Source organism: Balearica regulorum, chromosome 1 (assembly GCF_011004875.1).
Source record: "Balearica regulorum gibbericeps isolate bBalReg1 chromosome 1, bBalReg1.pri, whole genome shotgun sequence".
Taxonomy (NCBI): Eukaryota; Metazoa; Chordata; class Aves; order Gruiformes; family Gruidae; genus Balearica; species Balearica regulorum.
In genome coordinates, this window is record NC_046184.1 from 150,062,130 (window position 1) to 150,088,852 (window position 26,723).

General features: G+C 41.3%; 1 protein-coding gene across 1 annotated transcript in view; it reads left to right on the plus strand.

Annotated features, from left to right (window-relative positions):
* The first annotated feature begins 517 nt into the window (after positions 1–517).
* Positions 518–26,723, plus strand: part of LOC104641809 (pinopsin) — a 96,469-nt gene continuing 70,263 nt past the window's right edge. Inside the window, exons 1-2 of the mRNA XM_075739360.1 lie at positions 518–863; positions 26,013–26,338. Coding sequence (XP_075595475.1) covers positions 527–863; positions 26,013–26,338 — 663 coding nt within the window. The 5' untranslated portion in view covers positions 518–526. The remainder of the gene's footprint in view (positions 864–26,012; positions 26,339–26,723) is intronic.

Sequence of the window (26,723 nt, forward strand, 5' to 3'; positions counted from 1 at the left end):
AGGAACTGTTATAAAATTATGTACCTACTTTGGTCTTGATATGGAAAGGGTTGCTTTGTTTTTATCACTTGTTTTCTTCTCTGTTTTCAGACAGACACTCATTGTCAGAGCAAACGAAGGTAGCTGCCCCATTGATAGAAGGGCTGCCCATTCGCTCTGAAAGAAGGGACCATGCTGAAGCACCTTTTTAAGATGTCTTCCTTTCTGAGCCTCAAAAAAGACCATCTAACATGATCCTGGATTTAAATAACAAAGATGAATTTGAGGTGATCGCTCAGTTTTGCTGCCCTGGAGTTAGCTGCAGAGCTGACCACTGGAACGACACAGTGAGGAAAACGCTCCAGTGCTGTGATACAATATTTCACACCTGAGCAACCGCCCGAGAGGTATCTCAACTGAGTGAAGATCGCAAGAATCCTGAGATGATTTGACCTGTAATGGAGGGACGCTTCTGGGAAACTGCTGGAGGACTTCAGCACAGGGCGCCTGGTGTCTCTGCCCTCACCTTTCTGTGTGCAAGTCCAAAATGAACCACACTTGGACATACAACCTGAGCTTTGGTGCACCTGCAGATCTTGTTGAGCCAAGGGCTGGACTCTCACGAAATGGGCACACCATAGTGGCTGTTTTTCTTGGATTTATCTTGTTTTTTGGTTTCTTGAATAACTTGATTGTCCTCATCCTCTTCTGCAAGTTTAAAACCCTCCGTAACCCTGTCAACATGCTTCTCCTGAACATCAGTATCAGTGACATGTTAGTGTGCATCTCAGGCACTACCCTCAGTTTTGCATCTAACATCCATGGCAAATGGATTGGAGGGGACCATGGTTGTAGGTGGTACGGCTTTGTCAATTCCTGCTTTGGTAAGAGTTCAGTGATAATTCTCTTATCCTAATCTTTTTAACACTGGTGCGTGAAGCAACTCGGTGAGTTAGGTGCCTGCTGCTCTCTGGTAAACAGAAGGATGCCTTGATTGCCTTGTTACGGTGAAACACAAGTGAAATGCATGGTTTAAAACATTTTAACAAAAGGCTTTATGAAAGAGTAGCATATATCTAATAAATATTTCCTAACATATCCCATTTTTTGAAATTACTTGTTTTTAAGAGCTAAAAATGGCATCTAGGAAGAGGCAAGTCACTGGAAGGAGTTCAACTAAGTGTATGAACATATATAATACTTCCCTTTTTTTTAGGAAAACCTGTTCCAGTGCTGAACTGCAGGCCCGTCAGTGCTGCTTCTGTCATGAGCAAAGCCTCCTGAAAGTACTCCATTTACCATTTGTAATTATCTATCAATCCATAATATGAATTCCCCTATGTCCCAGATAATGACAGTTTTCATCATTAGATGCTTTCCACTCTCCCCCAAAGCAAAATCTTTATTTTAAAATTACATGCTTGCAGATTCAATAGCAAATGAAGTCATAGGAATAGATTTGTTGGAAATAGTCAAAGTGTGCATCAAAGCTGCAGTAAAACAACGTTCAGTGTTCTTCTCCTGTCCAGACAAAACTTTTCCTGCAACCAGCTTTTGCACTGCTAGATTTAAGTTTTTTTAACTGAAACTTACTTTAATTATTAAAAATGATAAGGGAAGAAGCACAGCCAGAAGACAGCCTTCATCCCTCTAAGGTGGCCCACCGCTTTAAGAATTACATCACCAAGCAGTGACCCTTTCTCTATTTATTCCTACATTCAGATGAGGTCCACTAAAGCATAAACTGGCCTGTGGGTGCACGTCTAGACGTGATCATCCTCTCACTCAGGCTGGGGGACCTGGCATAGGTCCCTCCTGCTGTGTGTCCTTGCTTTGACGCCTCCAGGCCAGGAGGCCAGGACTGAGCACATCCCTGGTTCCTCTCCCACCTTGGAGTTGCGGTGCATCTCGTGCAGGCGCTTTGGCATGAGAAGCGCTCCCGCGGCCCTTGATGTAGAGTCAGGCTGTGGATCCAAACCCATGTTTCCTACCTGAATTATAAGCCCTTGCTGTTTCCAGTGGTGTACCTTTCCCTTCCTCACACGTGTGCTCCAGTAATGGCAGTTATCTCAGCCTGGCAGCTTCCCCTGGGAAACTGCTGCGTTGCCCACAGTGAGCTCTCAGGAGTTAGCAGTGTTCTCTAACATAAAAGCGCCAACTTCAGCCATCCAAAAAGTAGACCCCATTACCAGCAGTACCTTGGCTTGTTTTGGCAGAGTATTTTTGTTTCAGTCTGTGCAGAGCAGAACAACGTGTCTTCTCCTCCCACGTTTCATTTCCATTTTTGTGAATTTTATGAATGCCAATATTGCAGTAACTAGTCTTCTCAAGGAGGAAAAGGTTAGGACTGGTTTTTCTCCATCCTTTAATTTAGCCTCTTTTTTATTATTTAGGGGTGGGATGGGAAAATAACATTTGAAGGCAGGGGGAAAAAATGGTATGTGTTTAAGGGATTAGAAAAAAAGTGTACTGAAGGTGCCCTTTGAGCCTGCTGGCTTCTATCAGGATACCTGTGTGTTATCACCCTGGTAACTGTGGAATTAAGCCAGCAAATGGGTAAGTTGCTTATGGAATAAGTCTTCTGAGTCAGATCTTCTGTATAAATCAGCTGGATGGCAGGAGAGCAGATTTCTGCACTATAGTTATACCTGTATTCATGCAAGAATTACTGGCATAATTCATAAATTGATTAGATCTTCAAGGAACAAGCAAGCAAACAAAACCTCAAAACCCAGAATGCCAAAGGTGACCTCAGCTCCTCTGAGTGGTGGTGGTGCTGTCAGCGGGGTGCCCTGGGCAGCTGAGGCAGCCTGAATGCGGATAGTTAGGGAACTGTGCACATGGAAACTTTTTGTGACAGTGTTAAAAAAATTCTTTTCTCGAAGTCTTGTAGCGCTACCAACATTTTTTCTTTTACTAGTGCGTATAAAGGGCATACTGAAGTTTGCTTGTGGAGTCATAATTAAAAAATGTTCACTGGAAAATAACATGACTAAAAGCAGATAATAGTAGCAGGTTGCTTAACATTTACCTATCTCTATGGACAGATTATATCTGCCAATAAACACCATTATTCATCAGATTTTTTGAATTTTTGTGCTACAAATTGTCCTAAGAAAGAGCTACTGTAGGTGTGCAGTGTGTTGCTGGCTTTTCCGGGTCTTGCAGCACTTGACAACAAAACGCTTAGGTGTACAACTGTGGTGTACACCTACACCTTAGGTGTACAACTTTTTTTCATTCAGTGTGTACTGTAAGCGTCATAGACTGCACAAGGATCCATTGAATGGAACGGTTAATTTTTTTTATGGCAATCGAGAAGTGACCTGAGAGAGTTGTGAGCTTTTTTTTGAGACTTGCAGGTATTATTGCTAAAAGAAAAAAACAAATAGCATCTCTTTCATTGTAGGATTGTTTTCCTTGTCTTCTGTGGACTTTGGAAAAACTGTATAAAACTTATCAAAATGATTCAGAAACTCAAGAGGCAGAAAATCAAGTATATTCTGTATCATAAGCTGATGGCTTAAGATCTCGCTGATTGATGCAGTGTAGTTACTGAGGACAAGGAAGGTTTTTGTCAGCGAGAGGATTTTTTGACACCTAAGTAGTCCAGTTTAGATACAGCCTTTGGCCTCATCACTGTGACTGCCTTGTAAGTGGCAAAGCTGATCAGATTTATAAACATAAATACAAACACTGCAAAGACTACAAACTATTATATAAGGTTATCATATAAAAGGAGCATGTGAGAACACAGAGATGGTAGAACTGTATAGACTGGGAGGAGAACATTTCTTTGTGTTATTTACACTTTCTAGCAATCCCTTAGCTATTCTTCAAAAAAATAAATATACTTTCTATTAACTAAAAAATTAGCTTACTCTCCTTTGTGCCTCATGTCTGATTTTGGCTCAGCAAGGCTAAGAGGAAGGGTCCTAATGCCAGAGATGTGTAGTAGGAAAGACAGTTAAGAACAACTGAAGTTCAGCGTCAAGATTTGTAAGAATGAACACTTCAATATTCTTACGTGTTCCTTTTTTTCTCATGGGATAGCACCTATGCTACTAGGATAAACATCAGTGTAGGGCCAAGATTTTGGATGATGTTACAGTAAGTTCACTGGCTTCAGTGCACTCTCCTGTACCAAAGGAAGATATGTACCTTGCTTTTAAACTGCAGTATTTTCCTAAATGATGAAGAAATTTGAATGGGCAACTAATCTTCATGACTTGGTGAGTCTTTGTTGATGTGTAAAACACACCGAAGGCAATGTAGGTTAAAATAAACCTGTTAAAATGTTTTAAAATGCAGTTCATTTTTAAAAGGCTTCTGAGAAGGACTGTATTTTAGTGGTTATTTTTTCCCCTCCCACTCTGTTTTGTGATGCTATGAAAGCCTCGGTCTCCCTGTTTAAAAGGAAGAACTGAGAGTGAAGGTATTATCCCCCAGGTCTGTGGCCTGGATGAAACCTGAGCCAGTGAAAGTAGAAAGCTGAGATTTGCTTCAAATGGTAATATGCATGGTAATAGAGCACTCTTTTTGTTTGAAGCGTCTTACCTTTTTAAATCACGTAGCTGTTGCCCTGGGAGGTGATCTGGAAAGCAGATCTGATCCTCATCCCAGCAAAATCGACACTGCAATGTACATTGATGTCGCTTACTGTGGAATCGAGCTGTAAGTTCTTTTCTGGGCAATCCATTGCCTACCCCAGGCACTTCAAAACCATGACCCAAGAACCAGCACCAGGGGGTTGCCATGGGCACAATGGAAAAAAAATACAGACAAAATGTAGTTGTTTTGTTTATTTATGTGCTGCTTTCCACATGTCTGCTTTGTGATTTCAAACCATTCACAGAAAACAGAACATTTAAAAGCTAATGGGAAATGCAGATGCTGATCAATAAGCATGTAATGGAGATTTTAAGGAGAACGTTAAATATCATGAGACCCGCTATAGAAGTGTGGGAGCTGTTGGGTCCTGATATGGGGGAGCATTAGGGATGGAGCTAGAGGAGGAACAGCATGGGCTGTTCTCATTGTAAATGATTTTACCCCGGTGCTTGTGCGTGTTTGCAGCTCCGTCAACTAGGTCATTGCAGTGGAAACTGCACATGTGGCTGAGTTGGGGAAATGGATGGATTTGCTAAATTTGCTCCCATTACCCATCACTTTTAGCCATGGTTTGACAGGCTCACGGTTATACATTTAAGCAAACACGGAAAGGGACACAGGAAAGGGACACATTTTCCCAGCTGAACTCTGAGTAAACCTTGCAAGCAGGCTGTAATAAGAACTGTTAAATATATCACGAAATGATTAAGCATTAGATTTTAATTTATGAAAAATACATTATTTAGTAACACCCTCCCATAGAGACCATATATACACACAGTAATATGCCATCCTAAGATGAAGTTTGTCATGCGGCTTTGATCATCTCACACATAACCTCTCCAGTGCCCCATTAAACACTTCAGATCTCTGGACAGATGAAAAGTTTCAGAAACATTTCATTTTTTCCCAAGATACTTACACTAATGTAGACTTCCCAAACATGTAGGACAGGCAGAATATGGGCTCAGATGACTTCTGGGGTTCATTTTCAGAATCACTACTTTATGCCATGCCGTATCAGGATTAAATATTAAATAGATTAATACATATGGGAAAGACGAAAATTTCTCTGGCTCAGAAAATCTAACACTGGATTCTAATGCTGGAAAAATTTCAAGACACATCAGTACCAAGGATATTTTTGTGACTGTTGAACTCTTGGCTCATGTTTTCAAGTGTCTGCTAGTTGTTTTCTCTTCCTGAACCTTCATGGTAGTTAAAATATCTGGCAGTTTGCCTGAGAAGTTGATTCCAATATTCCATTTTAAAAAATGAATTCAGATTAGTGTTGTGTAAGTGAGCATCCCTATGCAAGAGGACACAGAGATGTCTATGCCATGTGAAAGCTGTGTGATTCGAGGCCATGTCTTCCCATACAGCATCTTGTCTGTCCTGGACGCAGGAGAGGGCTATGTTCTTAAACCTGTTCTAGCTGAAGTAAGGCATGTATATGTGCCTTTATGTCCATTGATAAACCAAGGTCCTATCTAAATGAGGACTTCAATCTTTTTAGAAACCCCATAGTACTCAACTATAAGAGTAGATAATCTTTTCAGCCACATTAAAGCCGTTACTGATTGTTTTCTCTTGTAAACTGCCAGAGAACACACTGAATGAGAAATGGAGCTGCTCATGATTTTGTTTGAAAGTTCAGCTGCCTTGTGACCTTAAGCAAATAATTTTCTTCGTAATCTTTTACCTTGATTTTATATGCTGTGGCTTAGACTCACTGCACTAAACTAAGGTACTTAAATTTAGAGTACAGGCTTCTAACATACTAGAAATGCTCTGCTTACAAGATGCGGTTGAGACCTCAGGTGAAATGAGTGGCTCTTCTCACAGAAGATACATTTATTTCTAGGAGTAAAGATGTAATTCTCCTTGGCCTGGTTGAAAGAGCTCAAGCCTGAAGTTTTCTGAGCCCTGATACCACAAGTACTCACCTCCCAGTGCAAAACCACTCGTAGCAGCTCCTCCCCTGCCCACTGAACATGCTCCTTTCTCAGTGGGCTTGGGATGGGATTAAAAGTGGTATGTCTATAAATAAAGCTGATAGCAAGCACGACTAATCAGTAATGTTTAAGAAAACGTAGTTCTGCATCAGGGCCCAAAAGTGTCCTCTGTTTGAAGTGCGTAGGCTCTGTTATGCCTGCAGTCAACGCAACCCATGCAAGCTTTCCTAGGTATCAGTATCAGAAATACTCTGCTGGCTCAAAAGGAGGGAAAAAAGGGGTCTGACTAACTGGAAGTCAAAGGTGCTTACAGTTCCTTTATCTAAAAAAGGAGAGATTTTGTCATTACCTGAAGGGCTTTACTTATTTTAATACAATGTTACAACTGATGGTTTGTCCTAAGTTTTTCTGCTTAATTTGAAGCACGTGATGTGCATTGGATTGTATAATAAATAGAAACACAAAAGTACTTATTCAGGAGACATGTAATCTGAATTCCTCTTTGGCATCCCCTCTCTAGGGAAACTGAAGTTAGTCTGCTGTTCTTTTTATTTAAATAATTAATCAATGAGGTAGTGGTGTATTATTAAATACACTTCTGAGGGCCATATTTACATGAAAAAATTAAATGCTGAATCCCTTTGAGACAAGTGGGAATAATCTGACTAAAACCAGCCATTTTCCAATCCCTCAGGGTTCTTTTATAATCAATAGAAAAGCAAATTTGTACTGCCAGCATCCAAATTGTCTGACATGTTTGAGATGTTCTCTTCAGGGTGATATAAGCTGTGCCCTACAAGAGCCCCTTTATCTCCATCAGCTATGAAAGGAGCAGGGGAAGATATTTTTCCTGTACTTCTCTGAAGTCATGAGATGACTTCACAAGCAGGGTGATTATTGCTTCTTTAGACTTTCTGTCATTTACTTTTGCTTATAATTCTCTCCCCACTTCAATGTCCTTTTCCTGGATATTAGGTTTATTTTTTAGTTTCTTTCTAGTTCCTGTAGGCATTAAACACTGTACGATGTTGAGATCACTTGGAATAGTTGTCCAAGAGTGAGTATTTGGAAGACATCTCTTGTGTTTCCATGAAGAGCTGCCCAAGTCCTCTTTCAGAGCTTGAGATCCCACGTTCATCATATAGGGAAAATGCTGTCTGCTCTTCCTACAGATAATTTGTAGAGCACAGGTATTGGGCTTCTGTGTTCTGTTTAAGTGCTTGAAGCTGGGGGTCAGCTTGGGCAAGAGTTTTGGAAAACCTGATAAAGAAGGAATCATGCCATGCAGAGAAAGTGGAAATGGAAGACCTAATGTTGTACTTTGAACATTATTCCTGAAATCAGAGACTTCACTCTGGTAGGTGCTTTTAACACCAGTTTAGGATAAGAGAGGGTTTTGCCTTCGTTACGGCAGAGCATTGGCTAAGGTGTCATTCAATTTGCCTGTGTTTTTGAGTCATTGCAGACCATGGGTGTTGATGCTAACAGTGTTAGGTCAGATCCTGTGTTGTGCAGTCGGTATCTGTATTACCAGGCATGATTGCTTCTCCCTTCCCTGGTCTGGGCAGCCCCAGCTGAGCCCCGTCTCTATGCCATACTGCAGTGGGACTGTGGGGTGCACCAGACCCCCCCACTTCCCTTCTCCTCAGCCCTCCCAGCTTTCAGCACAGCAGAAATTCAGGCATGTGGCTCAAACAGGAGCTGGAGTGTGCTCTGACCAGGTCGCTGATCCCCAGGTGCCCTCAGCATGCACCAGCAGCCACATGTAAGTTGAGTCATTGCATTTTCCCTTGGCTGCCATCCTTAACATTTTCTGCTGTGTTTTGTTGTATGATAATCTGGAGTCTGTTTTCCTAATGCCTGACCAAAAGAAAACAGCAAAAAACATGCAGAGATTATTAACAGTGAAGGGTGGACAGCAGCCTGTGTCTCCCTGGAAAAAGGGACAGAAGGACAGAAGAATTCTGTAAGGAAATTGATAACTTCTTTGGCATTTTTTTGTGCATAGCTAGCTGTTCATGTATTGCCAACTTACGTTCTGTAAAAAATGTTCTGCCCATGCCCAAAGTCTGTTTCTGTGCGTGTGCAAGTGACTGCAAATTTCTGCCAATGTTTGATGCTTCCTTACTGAGCAGCCATGCTTGCAGTTCAGCTGCATATTTTTGGTTGTGGGACATCACTCTATGTTACGGCCATGTGTTGCAGAACGCTAAGGACTTTGTGCAAGGAAGTATGCAAATAACATCACTTTACATAGGGACCTGGAATAGGAGCTTAAAGACATCGGATTTCCTGCAAAATTATCCTGACAGTGAATTGAGTCTAAAAGGTCACGGCTGTAAGCTGTGTTCGAGATGATGGAACAGCATTTCTGTCAGAGTTAAGTTTAATCATTTGCATTTGCAGGCCCTTTTCCCTAATCCTGGGTCACAGCATTAACCCAGGCAACACCATGCCTGATGTCGGTTTTTCTGTGACTTTAGGAAAAAGCAGAAACCAGCTGTGCCGGTAGTCAGGCCACGTACATGTGGAGAAATACATTATTTAAATGTAGCTGGCTTTCTGGTCCCTCACTGAATAAAATGAAATAAACTAGAGCCTGGTAAATAAGCAGTATTCAGTCCAAAAAAGCATATTACGGAGCAATGGACTTTGCTTGTGAAAGGCTATTAAATCATATTCTATTTAACTATGTGTTTAATAATCTCTAGTAACTCTTAAGACCATCTGTGTGTTGACACACCTGAACAGAATTTGATAATTTTTTGGAAAACTTTTAAACTTTCCTTGTAGTCCCTGAAGTATACCAGAGAGAGGATATTATCTTTGGCTACTTAAATCCAAGTTATATACCTAGTAGCTTTTTCTTAACTGATGACATTAAATTTCTATGTATGTCCATTTCTTTTTAGGAAGCATTTAAGCAGAATGCTACATCTTCCAGTCTAGTAAGCAAACGACTAACTACAGGCTTTTCAGTGATAAAAGGGATTGGCATAGTTCCAAATAATGACACAATAATTGGTAATAACGAACAATTTCGTTTTCCCCCCTTTTTCTCAGCTTGGTTTGGTTTTCTTTCTGTTAGTGTGTCTGCTACTTTTCTGATTAGAAATGTCTATTAAGATGAGAAAATAATTTGCAGTAGTTTGTTAAAAGAGTGTGCTGACAAGGAAAAATAAGTTTCTTTGAAAGCTGGAGCTATCCTGTTTACATTTGTATGTTTCTAGGTGTCAATACTAGCTGAGAAACTGCTTCTGAAACTGGAGATTCCGTAAATGTGTAGTAAGTTAATAAACTACAGCCTCTATTGATTCTCAGACCACTTATTGTTTCTGTTGATTTCACAGCTAACATAATTCACTACTTAAGTAATCCAAATGCTTCCTGTTACTGGAAGGTTTGTGAGTTTGGTTTTGTTGTTTGGTGGATTGTTGGGGTTGTTTTTAATACTAAGTCAAAATGACCTCTGGCTGCTGTAAATTTTTTCCATAAATGATAGAGGCAGGATGAACATTTGATATCTGTGGACAGCAAATGCAAAGGAGCGGTACTTCAGGCAGCTGCTTCCTTCCCCTGGCATCCTACTGTCACTTTTCCGTGAAGTGTTCCTGTGCTTTGACTCCTGAGTGGTTTGGGACCTGGTTGCCCCTCTCTCTCCCAGTGCAGATCAGGGGAGGCAGACGGGCGAGCATTCACACCGTACAAGGGTGAAGCCTCGGGTTCCCTGGGGGTGCCCGACTCCCCTCTCATCTCTTGGTGGTCCAGACGGTAATGCCTCTAACCAAGGTCACCTCGGCACCATCTTTAAAACTGCTGTGTTACAATAGTGCCAGACTTCATGTCCTTTGGCTGAAGATGTCTCATGTTGGCTATCAACGTCACGCTCAATTGCTGTGGGCAATTTCAGCCAATGACTCTTCCCAAAATGTGGGAAGTAATTACATTACTTGTCCTGTTTATGGTTTCTTAAACCCATTTCACAGATGGATGCCAATATGTTGGAAGTACGATCTCATTCTATGGCCAGATACAAACTCCTACTGTTCCTTATGAGAGCATAGGAGCCACAGTGCAGAAGGCTAGCGAGTCACTGGGGTAAGCTGTAAATCTTTGTGTATATTTCGCAGTGTTTTATTAGAGGCAGACTTTCACTATGCGCTAATTTTCAGTGTTGTTTTTCAGTTGTATTTTTCTCTTGTTTCTATTGGTTTCACTAAAGCAATCCAGAGCAGAAATAGTAGATAAATATGGGAAGAAGGGATCAAAGTGAACAGGCTTCAGATGAATCAATAGATGGAAACTGTTCTATGCTGAATTATTTTTTAGAGATTTATAACAATAGAAATCTTTTCAGCACCAAATAACTATCAGAAAAGGGAGACAAAAGCAAACTTGATTGTGAAAATTTTTTCATAAGGAATAGTTCGATTATCTTCAAAAATCAACAGCAATGAAAACTTTGCTTAGAGGAGGACTCTAACAATTTCTAAGATTCAAAATCATTAGTTAATTCACATATGTGGCATTTTATTGATAGATATCTAAGTGTTGTCCGAGTCTAGTACAAACCTCTGAGATAGTACTGAAATAGCACACTAACATCTGGCAAGATTTGCTTTGAGCTAAGAAATGGTATGAATTTTACAAAAACATAGATAATCCCCTTTAACTTGTCCTTCTGAAAATTTTAGAACACACAATGGTTGAATACGGTTGGGTCTGCATTAGACTTAATTCTTACATGCATATGCACACTGAAGCATGATCGTTTGCCAAATTTACAGTTTGTGGGTAATTTCTGTTCTGCATTCAGGCTGTTTATGAAGTTACCCGGGGTGGGGGTCTCTTTACACTGACATGTTTAATCACCCTAATGAAATTAGGCGCAGCAGGCAGCGCAAGGCAGAGTATCCTGGAGCGGGGGTCTAGCGTGGTGGTCGGGAGCGCTGCCTTCCCCTTCCCCTCCACCTCCGGCGGCAGAGCAGGCACTGTGCGGGAGACTAATTGAGCTGTCTGCCTCGGTGTGAGCTTGGCAGGAGTTAATTAGAAACAGTTCTGGGGTAGGAAGTAATATTGTAGGGATGAGGAGTTACAAATTCTGCTTCTTAATGAAAGGGTGGAATATCTACACGGTATGTGGGTGTGTATTATGTATATGTTCTGTACACTGACTGCCGTGCACAAAGCAGCTCTTCTCCATGCAAGTCTTTGTAACAAGTCCCAGCAGTTTGCCTTAATTTATCCAAACTACCAAATTTTGCTCTGGTTTTGGTCTGCTCAGTTTTCAGAGAAAGAGGTAGCACAAGAGCGCCAAGGTCCAGCAATTGCTGCGTGAGGATGTCGAGGATTGCTTTACTGTATGCACTTCTTAAAGTGTATTTCTATTTAATATCCTTGTGAGAGGCAAAGACTGCATCAGAGGAGTAGGGTGAAAGGCTGTCAGATAAATATGCCAGTCAGGATTTAAATTGGCTTTTTCTAATGTGTAGAAAGCAGGTTATGAGGCAAGACAAAGCCGTAGCTTAATATTCTTTGTGATAAGAGCAGCAGACATACCACCATCTGGTTTGCTCCATATAACAGTTTATCTCTATTGGTCAGGGCATCAAAGGGTGTTTAACAAGGAATTTGAGGATGAGAATGAGTAGGAGTTTTGCAAGTGCTAATATCTTTTCTGGGGTTGGGACACTCAGACCTTTGGGAAATAAATATTAATAGTAGATACAGGAAGGTAATGGCCTCTTACTGTGCTGTAATTGTTTCTTCTTATCATTTCAATAACTAGTAGTTGTGCCTTGTGAAGGAGTGTGTATATACATACTATGTTTTTGCCATTCAAAAATATGTTGCCCAGCTAAGCTTTTAAAATGCTAAACTGAAAGTTAGGATAACTTTCAGCATCCAGTGATACTTTTCCAGTATGTAGTCCCAGCAGCCTGTGATTTGTGGTGTAGGTACTTCATGCCTAAAGTAGTATTGCTAAGTCTAATAGGTCTTCCTCAATTTATCTCCCAGGCTGCTTTCTCTTGCAACCCCTGCAAAATTTTGGTATGCCAAGGAGTTCCACTTATTAACTATAGAATCATAGAATCATAGAATCATTAAGGTTGGAAAAGACCTCTAAGATCATCAAGTCCAACCATCAACCCAACACCACCATGCCTACTAGACCATGTCCCAAAGTGCCATGTCTACACATTTTTTGAACACCTCCAGGGATGGTCACTCCATCACCTCTCTGGGCAGCCTGTTCCAATGCCTGACCACTCTTTCGGTGAAGAAATTCTTCCTAATACCCAATCTAAACCTCCCCTGATGCAGCTTGAGGCCATTTCCTCTCTTCCTATCGCTTGTTACTTGGGAGAAGAGACCAACACCCACCTGGCTACAGCCTCCTTTCAGGTAGTTGTAGAGAGCAATAATGTCTCCCATCAGCCTCCTTTTCCCCAGGCTAAACAACCCCAGTTGCCTCAGCTGCTCCTCATAAGACTTGTGCTCTAGACCCTTCCCCAGCTTCGTTGCCCTTCTTTGGACACGCTCCAGCACCTCAATGTCCTTCTTGTAGTGAGGGGCCCAAAACTGGACACAGCACTTGAGGTGCAGCCTCATCAGTGCCAAGTGCAGGGAGATGATCACTTCCCTGGTCCTGCTGGCCACACAGTGTACACAACTACGTATTATGCAAAGAAAGGTACCATCTCCTGTTTATTAATTCTGAGTCTGAAACCTGATGATTTCATTTGAAAACTCAGTTCTTGTATTATGAGAAACACTAAATAATCTTCCCGCATCCACCTTTTCATGTTTTCTCTTCTTTTCTCTGTGTTCCTTTTCTAATAATCCCTGATGTTTGCTTTTCTAAATGCTGCTGAGCATTGCTGCTCAGTGGAAGTGGTTTGCATAAAGCTATCTATCATAATTCTCGTTGCAGAGCAGTAAGTCAGTCAGAAACAATCGCTGTGTATTTAAAGCTAGGACTGTTTTTCTCCACATATGGCAGTTTACATCAGTAGGGCATTTCATCTGCTCAGTGACTCAGTTTTATGCAGTTGTTCTGCAGTACTTTACAGTCAGCTTTTGTTGATTTTGAGTTATTCAGCGTAGTATAATCAGCAAACTTTACTCTTTACCATCTTTTCCAGATCATTTATTAATGTGATGAATAACCTGGGGCCTAGCACAGATCCATAGGGGACTTCGCTGGCCATAGTTTCCACTGAGAAAAACAATTATTTTCTCCTGTTCTTTATTTCCTGCCTCTAATCAATTATTTATCCACGTGAAGATCTCTGTTATTGCAAGGCAGCTTCCTGTCCTTAAGAGCCTTTGGGTTGGTCAAAGCTGTTTGGAAATCCAGGTAGGCTTTATGGCATGTATCACCCCTGACTGCACAGCACTGCCAAGGATCTCTAATGAATTAGTGAGGCATGGCTTCCCTCTATGGTAGCCATACTGGCTTGTTCCAGTATGTCATATCTCCTTATACATCCACTACTATATCCTCTAGTGCAGTTTCCACCAATCTATCTAGTGTTGCAGATTAGACTCATTGGTTGGATGAAATGTTCTGTAAAGGATTTCTGTCTGCATCAATAACAAACCATTTCTTAACTGATATAGCAAAAGATTTCCTCTTCTGAGGTTCTTCTGAGGGGTTAAGGAATGGAGAATACCACTCCACAGAATCACAGAAGGGTAGGGGCTGGAAGGGACCTCTGGAGATCATCGAGTCCAACCCCCCTGCTAGAGCGAGATCACTCAAAGAATGTTGCACAGGATTGTGTCCAGGTGGGTTTTGAATATCTCCAGAGGAGACTCCACAACCTTTCTGGGCAGCCTGTTCCAGTGCTCTGTCACCCTCAAAGAAGTTTTTCCTCACATTGAGATGGAACTTCCTGTTATCCAGGAACAGTTTGTGCCTGTTGCCCCTTGTCCTGTCGCTGGGCACTGTTGAGAAGAGTCTGGCCCCATCCTGTTGACATCCCCCCTTTAGATATTTATAAGCCTTGATGAGATCCTCTCTCAGTCTTCTCCAGACTAAACAGACCCAGCTCTCTCAGCCTTTCCCCATATGAGAGATGCTCCAGCCCTCTCATCATCTTCGTAGCCCTCCACTGGACTCTCTCCAGTCGTTCCCTGTCTCTCTTGGACTGGGGAGCCCAGAACTTGACACAGGACTCCAGATGTGGCCTCACCAGGGCAGAGCAGAGGGGGAGGATAACCTCCCTTGACCTGCTGGCCACGCTCTTCTGAATGCACCCCAGGATACCATTGGCCTTTTGTGGCCATGAGGGCACATTGCTGGCTCATGGAAAGCTTGTTGTCCACCAGGACTCCCAGGTCCTTCTCTGCAGCACTGCTTCCCAGCAGGTCAGCCCCTAACCTCTACTGGTGCTTGGGTTTAGTCCTCCCTAGGTGCAGGATCCTATACTAGCCTTTGTTGGATTTCATTTGGTTCCTCTCTGCCCAACTCTCTAGCCTGTCCAGGTCTCACTGAACGGCAGTGCAGCCTTCTGCTGTGTTGGCCACTCCTCCCAGTTTTGTATCATCAGCAAACTTGCTGGGGGTACGCTGTGTCCCCTCATCCAGGTCATTGATGAATATCACTTCTCACTACACATCCTTTAGCCAGCAAATTCGTATTGGATACTGGTAGGAGCAGCCTTCTCCTTCAGTCTTACATCCCACCTCCATAGCACGTGAGGTTGTTGGGTTGTAAAACCATACGAGAAACTCTTGGCCCAAGGGCAGTGTAAACACTGGTCTATGTATTTTGACACTGCATTCATATTGTCCAATATGACTAGTTATTGACCAGTTAATAGCTAGTTATTCTAAAACACAATTTGACCACTAGACCTTATGACAGAAACTTGACTCAGAAAAGTATGTATTTGTAGTGTGTTCCATCTCTAGGAATGGTAACTGCCGAAAAAAACAGATTATAGAACCATTTCAAAATCTCTAGAAATACACCTTTATTATTAAAAATGAGCAGTTGCATTCAGTGAAAAAGCAGAAGATCATAGGAGGGAAGTTAGCTAGGTGTGCTCTGGTGGAAGCTTGTCTCTCTGGCTGGCAGATGATAATATGCTCTAATTTCACCTCTTAGATCACTTGGTGCTATATCCCATATGTAGACAAACCCTGAGACTACGTGCTATGTGTTAGCTCAGCATGAAGGAAGGTCCTGGGGATCTCCTCCCATTTGGAAAGCAAAGGAGCAGGTCCTGCAGGACAGCATGGGCATGGAGATGGGGATGCTGCTGTGAACCTGTCCACCCTGAGAGCATCCTCCTGCTATGCCAGCACTGTACATCCATCCCTGCTTTCCACACGCACATAAGCCTCGAAGACTTCTGAGATGTTGCTGTACAGGAGCTCCATCTAGTGCTGACATTACTTCTTATTCTGGCTCCCTGCGGCAGCTGGATACGCTGATATGGAGGCAGCCAATTTAGGAGGCTGGATTTGCAAGTGCTAGCCTGCTTTCCAGAATGCAAAGGGATCCTGCATAACATATGGAAAGTGAGAATGAAATTAATACTCGGTTTTGTGGTTTGGTTTTTTGTTTTGTTTGTTTGTTTTTCTACTGTGCTAGTATCATTGAGATGCAAAAGGGAATTCTTTGCTACTTTTATGCCACTAGGAGTAGTTGTTTGTTGGTTGGTCTGTTGACAGATAGGCGTATTAATAACATACCAGAAAAGCATAGTACTACTCAGTGATGCACATTAAATCACAAGATATAGCTAAGAAATAAGATCGCCCTTAAAGAACAATGTATACACATTTAAAAATTCAGAAAGGAGGAAAGAAAGAAAAAAAATGAGAATTCTTTACTATTAAAAGTAATACATACTGTCTGTTTTGATGATATCACCAAACACAAAAGGAAGGGTATGTTGTACAAAGGAGAAAACAGAGACATGACTGTTGAGAAAAGAGCAGGAAAGATTTACTGAACAGGACCGGTAATGTTTGTTGTCAGATTTGTCCCAGCAGGCTTGGATGCAGAGTTAGCAGGAAGAGAATTCTTTAGGGAAAGGAATGATTGCCTGCTCTAATGGACTCACACTACAAGTCATCTAAGCAAAAGAAAACAAATAATTACAGGCATTAGATAAATAGTGATGGATGTATTTATTTCTGTTCAAAGTGAATTGTTGATATTTGAAGTAGCCTGTATTTTGAAAGCCTAGACTGCCAGTGTTTAAAAACTGGTTGTAACTCCTAATGTGTAACAAATGATCGTGGGAAATAATTTCTCAATTTTGCATCAGTAGAAGTGCTTTTAATGCCTTAAAAACCAAAGGGAAATTGTGATCTGATCACTAACATGTGAGAGCATTTAACTAGAATAAGAGTCACCAAATGCAAGAATATTTGATTGCTTTGACCATTTATTCTTTGTTTATTATATAAATATTTAATAGGCATATCCAAATACAGCCAATAGTGTTTTGGAAGCATATCCCATTCTCAGCTGCTTCTGTCAGTTATTGAGGCATCCATGCACTCCTTTGCAGTTCACATCATTTATAGTAGCACTGAACTTATCAGGAGTTGTCATATTCACATTGTGATTTTGCTATATCATAAAATGATTTATTGTGATCTGTTTATTTGCTGAAGTATAGCTACTGAGCTGTAGAGTTCAAGTGAGTCAGGCTAGTACTGGTTGGTTGTCCACCACAGACACTTGATCACCTTGAGTATCTTCATCTTAACTCCAGAAAGACTTCTAGGTTCAGCAGGCTTTCTTTTTAACTCTGGAAATGTTTGGGGTCTTCTGCAAAAACCTGTTGGCAGCTGGATTTTGGCCCATAAAATATGTATTTTTTTTGTTTGGGAGGGAAAAGGACCAAGCTTACTATGAGTGAACAACAAGCTTAATATGAGTGAACAGTGTGCTGCAGCAGCAAAGCAAGCCAACAGGATGCTGGGTTGCATCAACAAGGGCATCACCAGCAGAGATGAAGAAGTCATTATCCCACTCTACTCAGTGTTGTCGGGCCTGGAGTACTGTGTTCAACTTTGGTCCTCACTATACAAAAAAGATGTGGACAGGCTGGAGGGGGTCCAGAGGAGGGCCACTAGAATGATCAAAGGACTGGGAAGCTTGCCATGTGAGGAAAGGCTGAGAGCACTGGGTTTGTTCAGCCTTGAGAAAAGAAGGCTTAAGAGTGACATCATCACCATGTTCCAGTACTTAAAGGGTAGCTACAAAGAAGATGGAGACTCTCTTTTTACAAAGAGTCACATGGAAAAGATGAGAGGTAATGGGTGCAAGTTACTCCTGGGGAGATTCCGACTGGACATGAGGAAAATTTTTCATGATGAGAACAATCAGCCATTGGAATAATCATTGGAAGTGGTGGTTTCCCCAACATTGGACACTTTTAAGATTTGGCTAGATGGGGTGCTGGGCCATCTTGTCTAGACTGTGCTTTTGTCTAGATGGAGCTTTTGCCAAGAAAGGTTGGACCAGATGATCCTTGAGGTCCTTTCCAACCTGCTCTTCTACAATTCTGTGAATACTTTGAGGACTAGCAAGGAAGGAACAGCAACCATATATGTCTGCTATTCTCTAGACCTGTTTGCATCCTTTCTGAATATTCATTTGTGGTTCTTGTCTCAAAAAATGGAAAAAAACCAAAACCCTTGGTAAAAATGATTTTGTGAAATTCCATATTCACAATCTTTCACTTGTTTCTCTCTCAGATTTGCTCATTTGATGCTACTTTCCCACTTGCATCTGTGGCTGTGGAAGTTGTTAACTAACTTAACTAATTTAACTGTGTTCTGTTAGTTTATCTGAGTTTGTTTCATTCTGGGCTGCCCATCCCAGATTTTGCAGGCTGATCAATATTCTCATTGCCACTTGTGGCAATTCTGGTATCATGCAAGAGGAGGAGATGTAACTGTAGAACCTCACTGGAGACTGTATATGAGATAGGGAAAACCCTATCTCAACTGTAGGAGGGAAGTGTGCGTTATAAAACTCAGAGGTAGAAAGCAGAAGAGAATACATTTTTTAGTTGTTTTTTTTAACAATGAACAAGTTTTGTTCTTTCTTCTCCTGTGATGCTGTGCCTCAATAAGTTCTGATTTTTTTGCAAAAGTGCATATGCTGTGAGGAGGTCAGTGGTCAGGTCAACAAATCATATAAATGCTCCCCCCCTTCTGCCCAGTGAGTCAGCTTTTCAACGTTTCTGGTTTTATCATTATATCATTCTACCTCCTTACCTACAAGGAAGTCTCTGATGGCAGCAACTGCTGTGGTGGAAATTACTGGTTTTTTGTGGAAGAAATGCTTTGACTTTAAGGTAAGTAGAGCCCAGTAGTTTTGCTTATTAGTATTAATATTAACTAGTATATAAAAGATGGAAACAACACTGATGATGGAACGGATTGCTCCATGTGCACTTGTCGTAATGTCTCCGATGCTATGGCACATGTTAGGTAAGGTACTTTGGCCCAGAGCTGACAAAATTTCGCCTGAAGATTAAGCTACCTTTAGAAAGAGAGCTTGTTGCTTTTTTCCTCTTGCTTTCCTCCTCTTCTGAACCTCTCTTGTGAATACTAGACCTACAAATTGTATTTCATGCACAGTCCCTGAGGGATGACACTAGGATATGTTTTCAGAAAGGCTTCTAAGGAGATATAGAAGTGCAAATATGTTGGAAAGGTCATGTCTATTAAGTTGCTTAAATTGTTTATGTTTCATTTCCATGTGTGGAGTGTTTTATTTCTGTAGAGAACTAATCAAAATACTCTCATTTAAATTCAGGAAAGTTATTTCCCTTGAAAACAGCACTGAGTCACTGATAAAACTAGTTTTGTATAACTCAGTAACATTTATGTAATACCATTCGGTAGCACAGCTTGGAATCAAACTTGAAACCTTAAAACTGAGGTAGTAAGAGACTTCAAATGAAGAGGGCTGTTTCTTACTGCTTTTGTTCTGTGCTTACCTCTAAGTCCATGGGCAAGCACGAGGAAAGATGTCAGCCTTAAGCAACAGCAGAAGAATACCTCAGCACAGAATTCTCCAATATTCCTAACTTGGGGTGCATTTAGTCACAAAAAACTTGTCTTCCTTTTACATCTTCTCTCCATCTCGTAGTGCCACAGAGCATTTAAGCATATTCTGCAGCTAACAGAGCAGCAGATTTAGCAGCTGAAACCTGAGGGACTAGAGGGAAGTTAACATAACAATATTGCTGAGAAACCTACCTGCTGCTGGCGTTAGGTATTTACCAACACAGCATTTCTAAGCAGAGACCGGAGCACGCTTCTTCCATCCCTGCAAATGTCCTTACAGCACTGTGCTCTTTCTTGCTTGCTGTCTCTCTGAGTTCACTGTTCACCGCTGCACGGTGGCCTGCCTTCAAGAGGAGGGGTGCAAGGGTTGGCTTTTGGCCAGTCCCAGCCCACCAGCTGCCGATTAATGCTCCTCTTCCACTTCCAGGTGCATGATCTCTGGTTCCCTGCCTTGCACCAGCCTTGCAGCTGGGTCTCGCCCCGGCAGCTGAGTTTGGACTGGCCGCGGGCTGCAGTGGCGTCAGGAAGTGTAGGGACTTGCCATGGAGTTACCAAGGTTGGTATGGCCAATGTGTGAAGGGAAATAGGTGTAAACGTCAGAAGAAACTGCAGAAGAAGAGTTAGAAGAATGACCTGTGCAGGTAACAAAGAACACTATTCCCAGCTGATAAGAGCAGAGCACAACAACTCATTGACAGAAGACCCTGCACCCCACTGAGAGGAGCATGGCATCAAGGGTACAGCATGTCACACCTGCCATTTCTTTCCGTGGTAGCTCACCATGAAAGAGACGGTTCCCATGCAGGTGTGCACAATCCAGGCAGATGTACTTTCCACACGAGGAAATGCAAACAGAGAGCAGCAGCCTCGCCTGGGACATAGTGAGGTGAATATGGGCAGGATTTGTAAGCAATGGATCACTTCATAATGACGGTGGACTCCTAAAGTGCATGAGAGCTCTATGCAAAACCCAATTAGTTGCCAGGAAGGTACCTGTAAGGAAGAGGTTTGATGAACTGATAGCCGGAGTTCCTTGTTCTCCCTGTTGCACAAAAGAGATCCCAGACAGACTTCTTGAACACAGACATTTGCACTTGTTGGTGTGAGAGTGTGAGTGAATGAAAGCTATGGGGGGATGACTGTGAGTGGGTAAAATCAATCTGCATGGAGATTGGGTGCAGTAAAATAATCTTTGCCTTTTTTGAGAGCTTGCATTTAGTTTTGATCCATTAATGTCTTCTCAGAGAAGGTGCTGTTCTATCCCTCCAAGCTCGGTCTGCCTAAGCTTACCTGTGGCTTCTTTTCATTGCCTATGGTGCTTGATAACCAGAATACAGTGCAGGTTATACATTACATCATGCAACCATGTTGCTCCAGGACTCGAATCCTGATGTAGGATAATGACCTTTAGGAGGGCAAATACACATCAGTTAGTACTCAGAACATTTACCCAATGCAGGCTGAATCTCTGGAATTCTTGTTTTTTTCAATTACTACATCACAGTGAGCAGCGTAAAACAGTAAAAGCTCATAGAAAAATGTAACGCTCTTAGTTGGGACTTGCAGGAACAAAACAGCGATTTGCTGTGTCCTTCACCTAGAGCTGTACTCCGTGCTGTGCTGCCAGGAAGAAATGTACAGATCTTTAAATAAAAGTAAATAATAGATAATGTCTTGGTAGTCCTATAAATGGATGCCTGTCCTGGTTTATGACTTTAAATTGAATTTCTTGCACTCTACTCACTGCAACTAATTGCTGTGTAGAAAAGACTCATGCCTCAGACCCAGCTTGTCTCAAAGTCACTTACTTCCGTGGTTAATTTTTGAATAATTATTTGTTCCTGTAATGCAATCTGCAGTGAATTTTTATGTCATCTTTCAGTACTGTTCAGTGAAAACCTCCACTTTGTTCCTGTATATGCGTGAATGATGGGGGAACAAATTACATTTCTCACTGAGATTGACTCCTGTGGAGTTATTTGGCTAGGTACCAACTTGAGGCCCTAAATATTTGTTGGAGGTGAATTCTATTTAGATTTGCAATTCCTGAACTTAATTTTGTTGCAATTTTAGAAAACATTACTCATTTTAAATTAATATATGTATTCTACCCAGTCATAAATGTTACTGCAAAATAATAATGAAATGTTGGCATAAAGCATTGTGATTAGCTTTAAAATTATAATTGTTTTCTTCCTTTTTAGCTTACATTAATTTTTAAAATTTGTTTTCTGGTTATTAAGAGTATGGAGATTACATTCAAGTCTTTTCCTCAGCCATAATTCTAAAGTATTTTATTGCTTTTTGGTTTAAAGCTGAGATTTTTACTAATTCCTATGACTGCAATAGATAGGGTGTGAAATGGAATACCAGATAACTGCAGGATTTCTGGCAAAGGCCACAACAGTTAAATGTGTGTGACATCGAGAAAACTTTGATATACAAAAATAGGAGGCACGATGAAAAGTGAGAAGCTTTATTCTACTTTATCCAAACCGGATTACAAGAAGGGCATGTGGGAAGACCAAGGAAACTACTGACCTGTTAGTCTAACCTCAGTACCTGGGAAAATTATGGAGAAGATCATACTAAAGGACAAGGCAATCATCAGGTTTCTGCTGGCAGCTCATTCACTAACTGTTATACACCTGATCCCCATTTTTTACTTCCACCTGGTGTCAAACTAAATACTGAATGCAAAACCAGGTTTTGCCTTTGTTACAAAATTATGTTGTTTCAGTCGAACAGATGAGGCCTGTGTATCTGCTGTAGTTGATCAAATGATAGTGGTATCTTCCCAGGATTCAGCTACTGAACTGATAAAGGAGTGAGATTAAAAAAAAATTACTTTTTTAAATTAAAAAGCTGAGGATATTCTTAGCAAACAGAGACATTTGAGCTGATAGTCTACCACAATATTGGAACAGGGTTATCTCTTGATGTGCATCCTGTTTTGGTTTTGTCCAGTCTTGGCTTCTGTGTTAAGGTGAATGGCCCTTCTTCATCAGCAAGGTCAGATGGAGCTGCAGTGTTGGGGTGTAGAGGGTCGGGGCACATCTCATGACTTTGTGTGCGCTGCGCAAGGTCACACAAAGTAGACTGAGAGAGGGTTGCCATCGCCTCTGTTGTTTCTGTTTCTTCCTCCCCTGGGTAAGAGATGTTTTCATTACTCGCAGCCAATTCAATCAAATGTATCTCAGTGTTGGAAAAAGCTACTTGTTTAATATTTATTTTGGTTTTGGGTCTGAATTCCATCTTTTTTCTTTTCTTTTTTTTTTTTTTTTTTGTCTTTCAAAGCACCAGTTTCATTCTTTCAAAATATTTGTAATTTTTCTAAAATGTTAGCCAGGCTTAGTAAATTTTAACCACATGGAGAACGTTGAATTCTTTTAATATCTCTTATGAACTACCCCTTCAATGCTTTCCTCTTTTTCCCTTGTTGTCTTGAAAGCATTAGATGTCAATGCAACGTAGTGTTAATTTCAGTGCTATTAAAAAGTTCAGGTATAGCACAGATCTTGAAGTCTTACTGTGACAAAGAGAAAAATATTGATTTTTTTTTTTCTAAACTTTTGTGGTCTGGGATTCCATATATCACAGTTCTTGTCCTCCAGAGAAAAATGTAGTTTGTGTTATGTCAGTGGAACTCAATAACAAAAGGTGAGTAAAGATGAAATGACTCCTGTCAAGATGTGTAATTAAGAATCTCCAATTTTCTTCTGTGTAGAGAAGAAAAACGATTTGCTATAATTTAAAGGCAACTTTTGTGGTTTTGTCTGATTGCTAATATTTGATTTATTCTTGACTGACATCACTATGGTCCTAATTTAATAACTGAGCATTAATTCTATGCCAGTTAAAGACAAGACTTTTCGTCTCAAAGCAAGCAATCCTGCATTCATGGCCAGTTATCTTCAGATCCGCTCCATAGAGCCATCTGTCATAAATACCAGCATGAGAAAAGCTGAGCATCTTTCTTATTTTAGGCAATAGGCAAAAATATGAGGAAGTGTAAACAAATGCTGTAAATCATGACAGTGCACACCATAAGGAGCTGCCGGCCACAGGACACAGCCACAGGGGCGAGCGGGCAGAGCTGGCAGCCAGACTTACCTGGGAGCCCGGTGGCTAAAGCAGCGAAGGGCCCTGAGCTAGGCGGGTTTGAACATCCAATTTGGGTTTTCTAGGCAACACCGCACCTGTAGGACTGTAGGTTGTTCTCAACAAAAGTATGTCTCACCTGCTGTCTCTTCAAAATAGAGACCTCTTGTCCTTCATTGCCATCAGAGATAGAACAAGAATAACACAACCTTGCTGTAGAGCGCTCAGCTGGGAAGGGAGAGATTTCTTGTTCCCAAGACTGTTTTCTGTTAGTCCATGGTGGTCTAATCTAAAATGCAGAAATAGACCTATATCACCTTACTGGGGCCTAAATTTCAAATATAAAATCTGGATTTTTGCCTTAGGTACCTACATGAGCTAAATGTTTTTGATAGCAAGAAGCTCTTTAGTCAAGCAGATAAAAGCATGGAAAGAGGCAGTGCTAAGAAGGTGAAGATAAATAAGAGTGGGCTGGAAGCAAGAAGAGAGTGGTAGATTCTTTGTTCTTGTGTCTGTAATTCAGAACCTGCTGGTTTTTTTCTATATTGAGATACATCTTTAGTGCAGAAATTATGGCCAAGGGCTTTCAAGAGCTATGTTATGTAGGAAATCAGATTAGATGGGGGATGTTCAGAAAGTCTCCACTGCCTCTAAAATAGTCTAGCCTTAAAATAGGTTTAAAGTTAGAATCTTAAACTATATAATGCAGTTGAATTTAGTGGAGCTGTGTCATTTTACAGCTGTAAGTGTATCTACTTTTTGGGTCTGACTTCCCAGTAGTATACAGAAAATACTTTTGTAGGCTCTTGTAACAAGAAAGATGTTTCTTCATCAAAAGTTGTCTTCTCCTCACACCCTTTTGCCTTCTCTTCCCCTGAGAAATATAGCATGCTCCTGGGTCCTTTGCCATGCCCAGCTCTGCACAAAGTGACTGCAAATTGTTGTCAGGATGGCAGGAATAGCTGCACCTGCATCCAGCTAACTAGGAAATGAGTTGCTGGATTGTAGGTGAAAGAGAAGCCAAATGCTGTGCCTGGGGACAATATCCTCCTGTGCCCTGTGCGGGTATTTATGTCCGCTGTTTTGCTGGGGTACAGGATAGACAACTGCTATCCCCAGGCGAGTCTCTGACTCACCTCAGTTCCACACCTGGGAAGGAACTACAGGAGAAGCTGACAGTTAAATGGGGAAAAAATGGATTACAGCTGTGGATTCCTCTGAAGGTTACCCTTTCTGTTAACAGATTTGCTGAAAGTAGGTACCACTCAAAACCAGAGAGTTTTGGCAGGGTATATCTCAGTGCTACTGTATAGTTGGATATTACTAATGGCAAGGATCAAGGGGAAAAAAATCCTGGAGAAAGCTGGACTGATATAGATCTATGCAGGTTTTTCATCTTACAGGACCAAAAGAAGGGACCTGGATACCATGGGACAATATGGTGTTAAATTTCTTCCAAGAAGTTCTTTCTGTCATAAATCCTAGGAAGTGGTATCCAGTGTTTTGTCACCAAGAACTGTAAGGAAGCTGCAAGAACAAAAAATAGGAAATAACAAAAAAACCCCATTGAGTCATGACTAGGAACCTGCCATGCAAATCCATAAAGATTTGTAGAGGGGATTGGGACATCAAACCTTGAAAAAGAGAGTGGAAATGTCCTGCAACCCAGATTTTTGAATCTTCCACTGGAAGGTAGACCTGGTCTCTGACACCTACGGCTCAATATTAACCTAAATCACTTTTTAACTTATGTGATGTATATGTAAATAAAGTTACAACCTGCCATATCACAGTCATGCCAAGGGTTGTCTGTTGTTTCCGCATATGAGTGGTCAGAACTGAAGCTCCATCTAGCTGATGGGGTGGAAGTGCAAATTCATTTTGGGGCTCCTAATCTTGAGTATAAAGCTTTTTGAATGTATAAAAGTCAATGCAATATTTGAAAATGCTTATGGATGTTAAAAATTGAAAATTTCTTAGTAAGGGAATCTTTCTACATTTTACTAGTTCATGTAGAAAATGGATTTCCCCTGGGTAATACTAAAACAGCTAAATCTGAAAACCTGCCTAGAAGAGGAATAGTTCTCAAGTATGAAAATCTCCCAGTATAAGACAGATACGAGTTAAACAAAATTATACATGGTGGACAGAGCAACCAGGTCCAGTGAGGATTTAAGCATAGAAAATAATGGAAATAGTTTTCACTGTTGCTTCTAATGATGTAATAACCAGAAAAGCATATTGTTTCTTGGGGTTTAAAATGGATACCCCACAAAATAATGAAAGTAAGCATTTAAATTTCTTGGTTCATTGCAGGCATTGTGTCCTTGATCTCCCTGGCTGTCCTGTCCTATGAACGCTACAGCACTCTCACCCTGTGCAACAAGCGCAGCGCTGACTACCGGAAGGCATTGCTGGCAGTCGGCGGTTCATGGATTTATTCCCTGCTCTGGACCGTGCCACCTCTGATCGGTTGGAGCAGTTACGGGGTAGAAGGTGCAGGTACAAGCTGTTCAGTACGCTGGTCCTCTGAGTCAGCTGAGTCCACCTCCTATATCATCTGTCTCTTCATATTCTGCTTGGTCATCCCTGTGATGGTCATGATGTACTGCTACGGTCGCCTTCTCTATGCTGTTAAACAGGTAAGCTGCTGTGTGCTATCGATAGTGCAAACTGCTCTGAGACATATATTGCATTTCTCTTCTATCAAGTTTGGAAGCACTGATGACAGACAGCAAAACAACAAAGCAAAATGAAATTAAAAAGACCACAGAAAGCCTCAAGGAAGGGGTGGGAGGTCTTCACCAAGCTTTTTCATACTCCTGAAGCTCCAGTTGGAACAACCAGATAACATCCACATAGATACTGACTTTGTGGTTTGGAAATACTGTGTTCTAGGAAGAACAGCATTATATGGGTGAAGGTTGCATTTGTAGTGGAGTCAACACTTACCTGTCTATAAATAAGACATCCATGCAAACATTTCTTCCTGGTTTTGGATCATGATATTTTAATAATTTCTGCTTC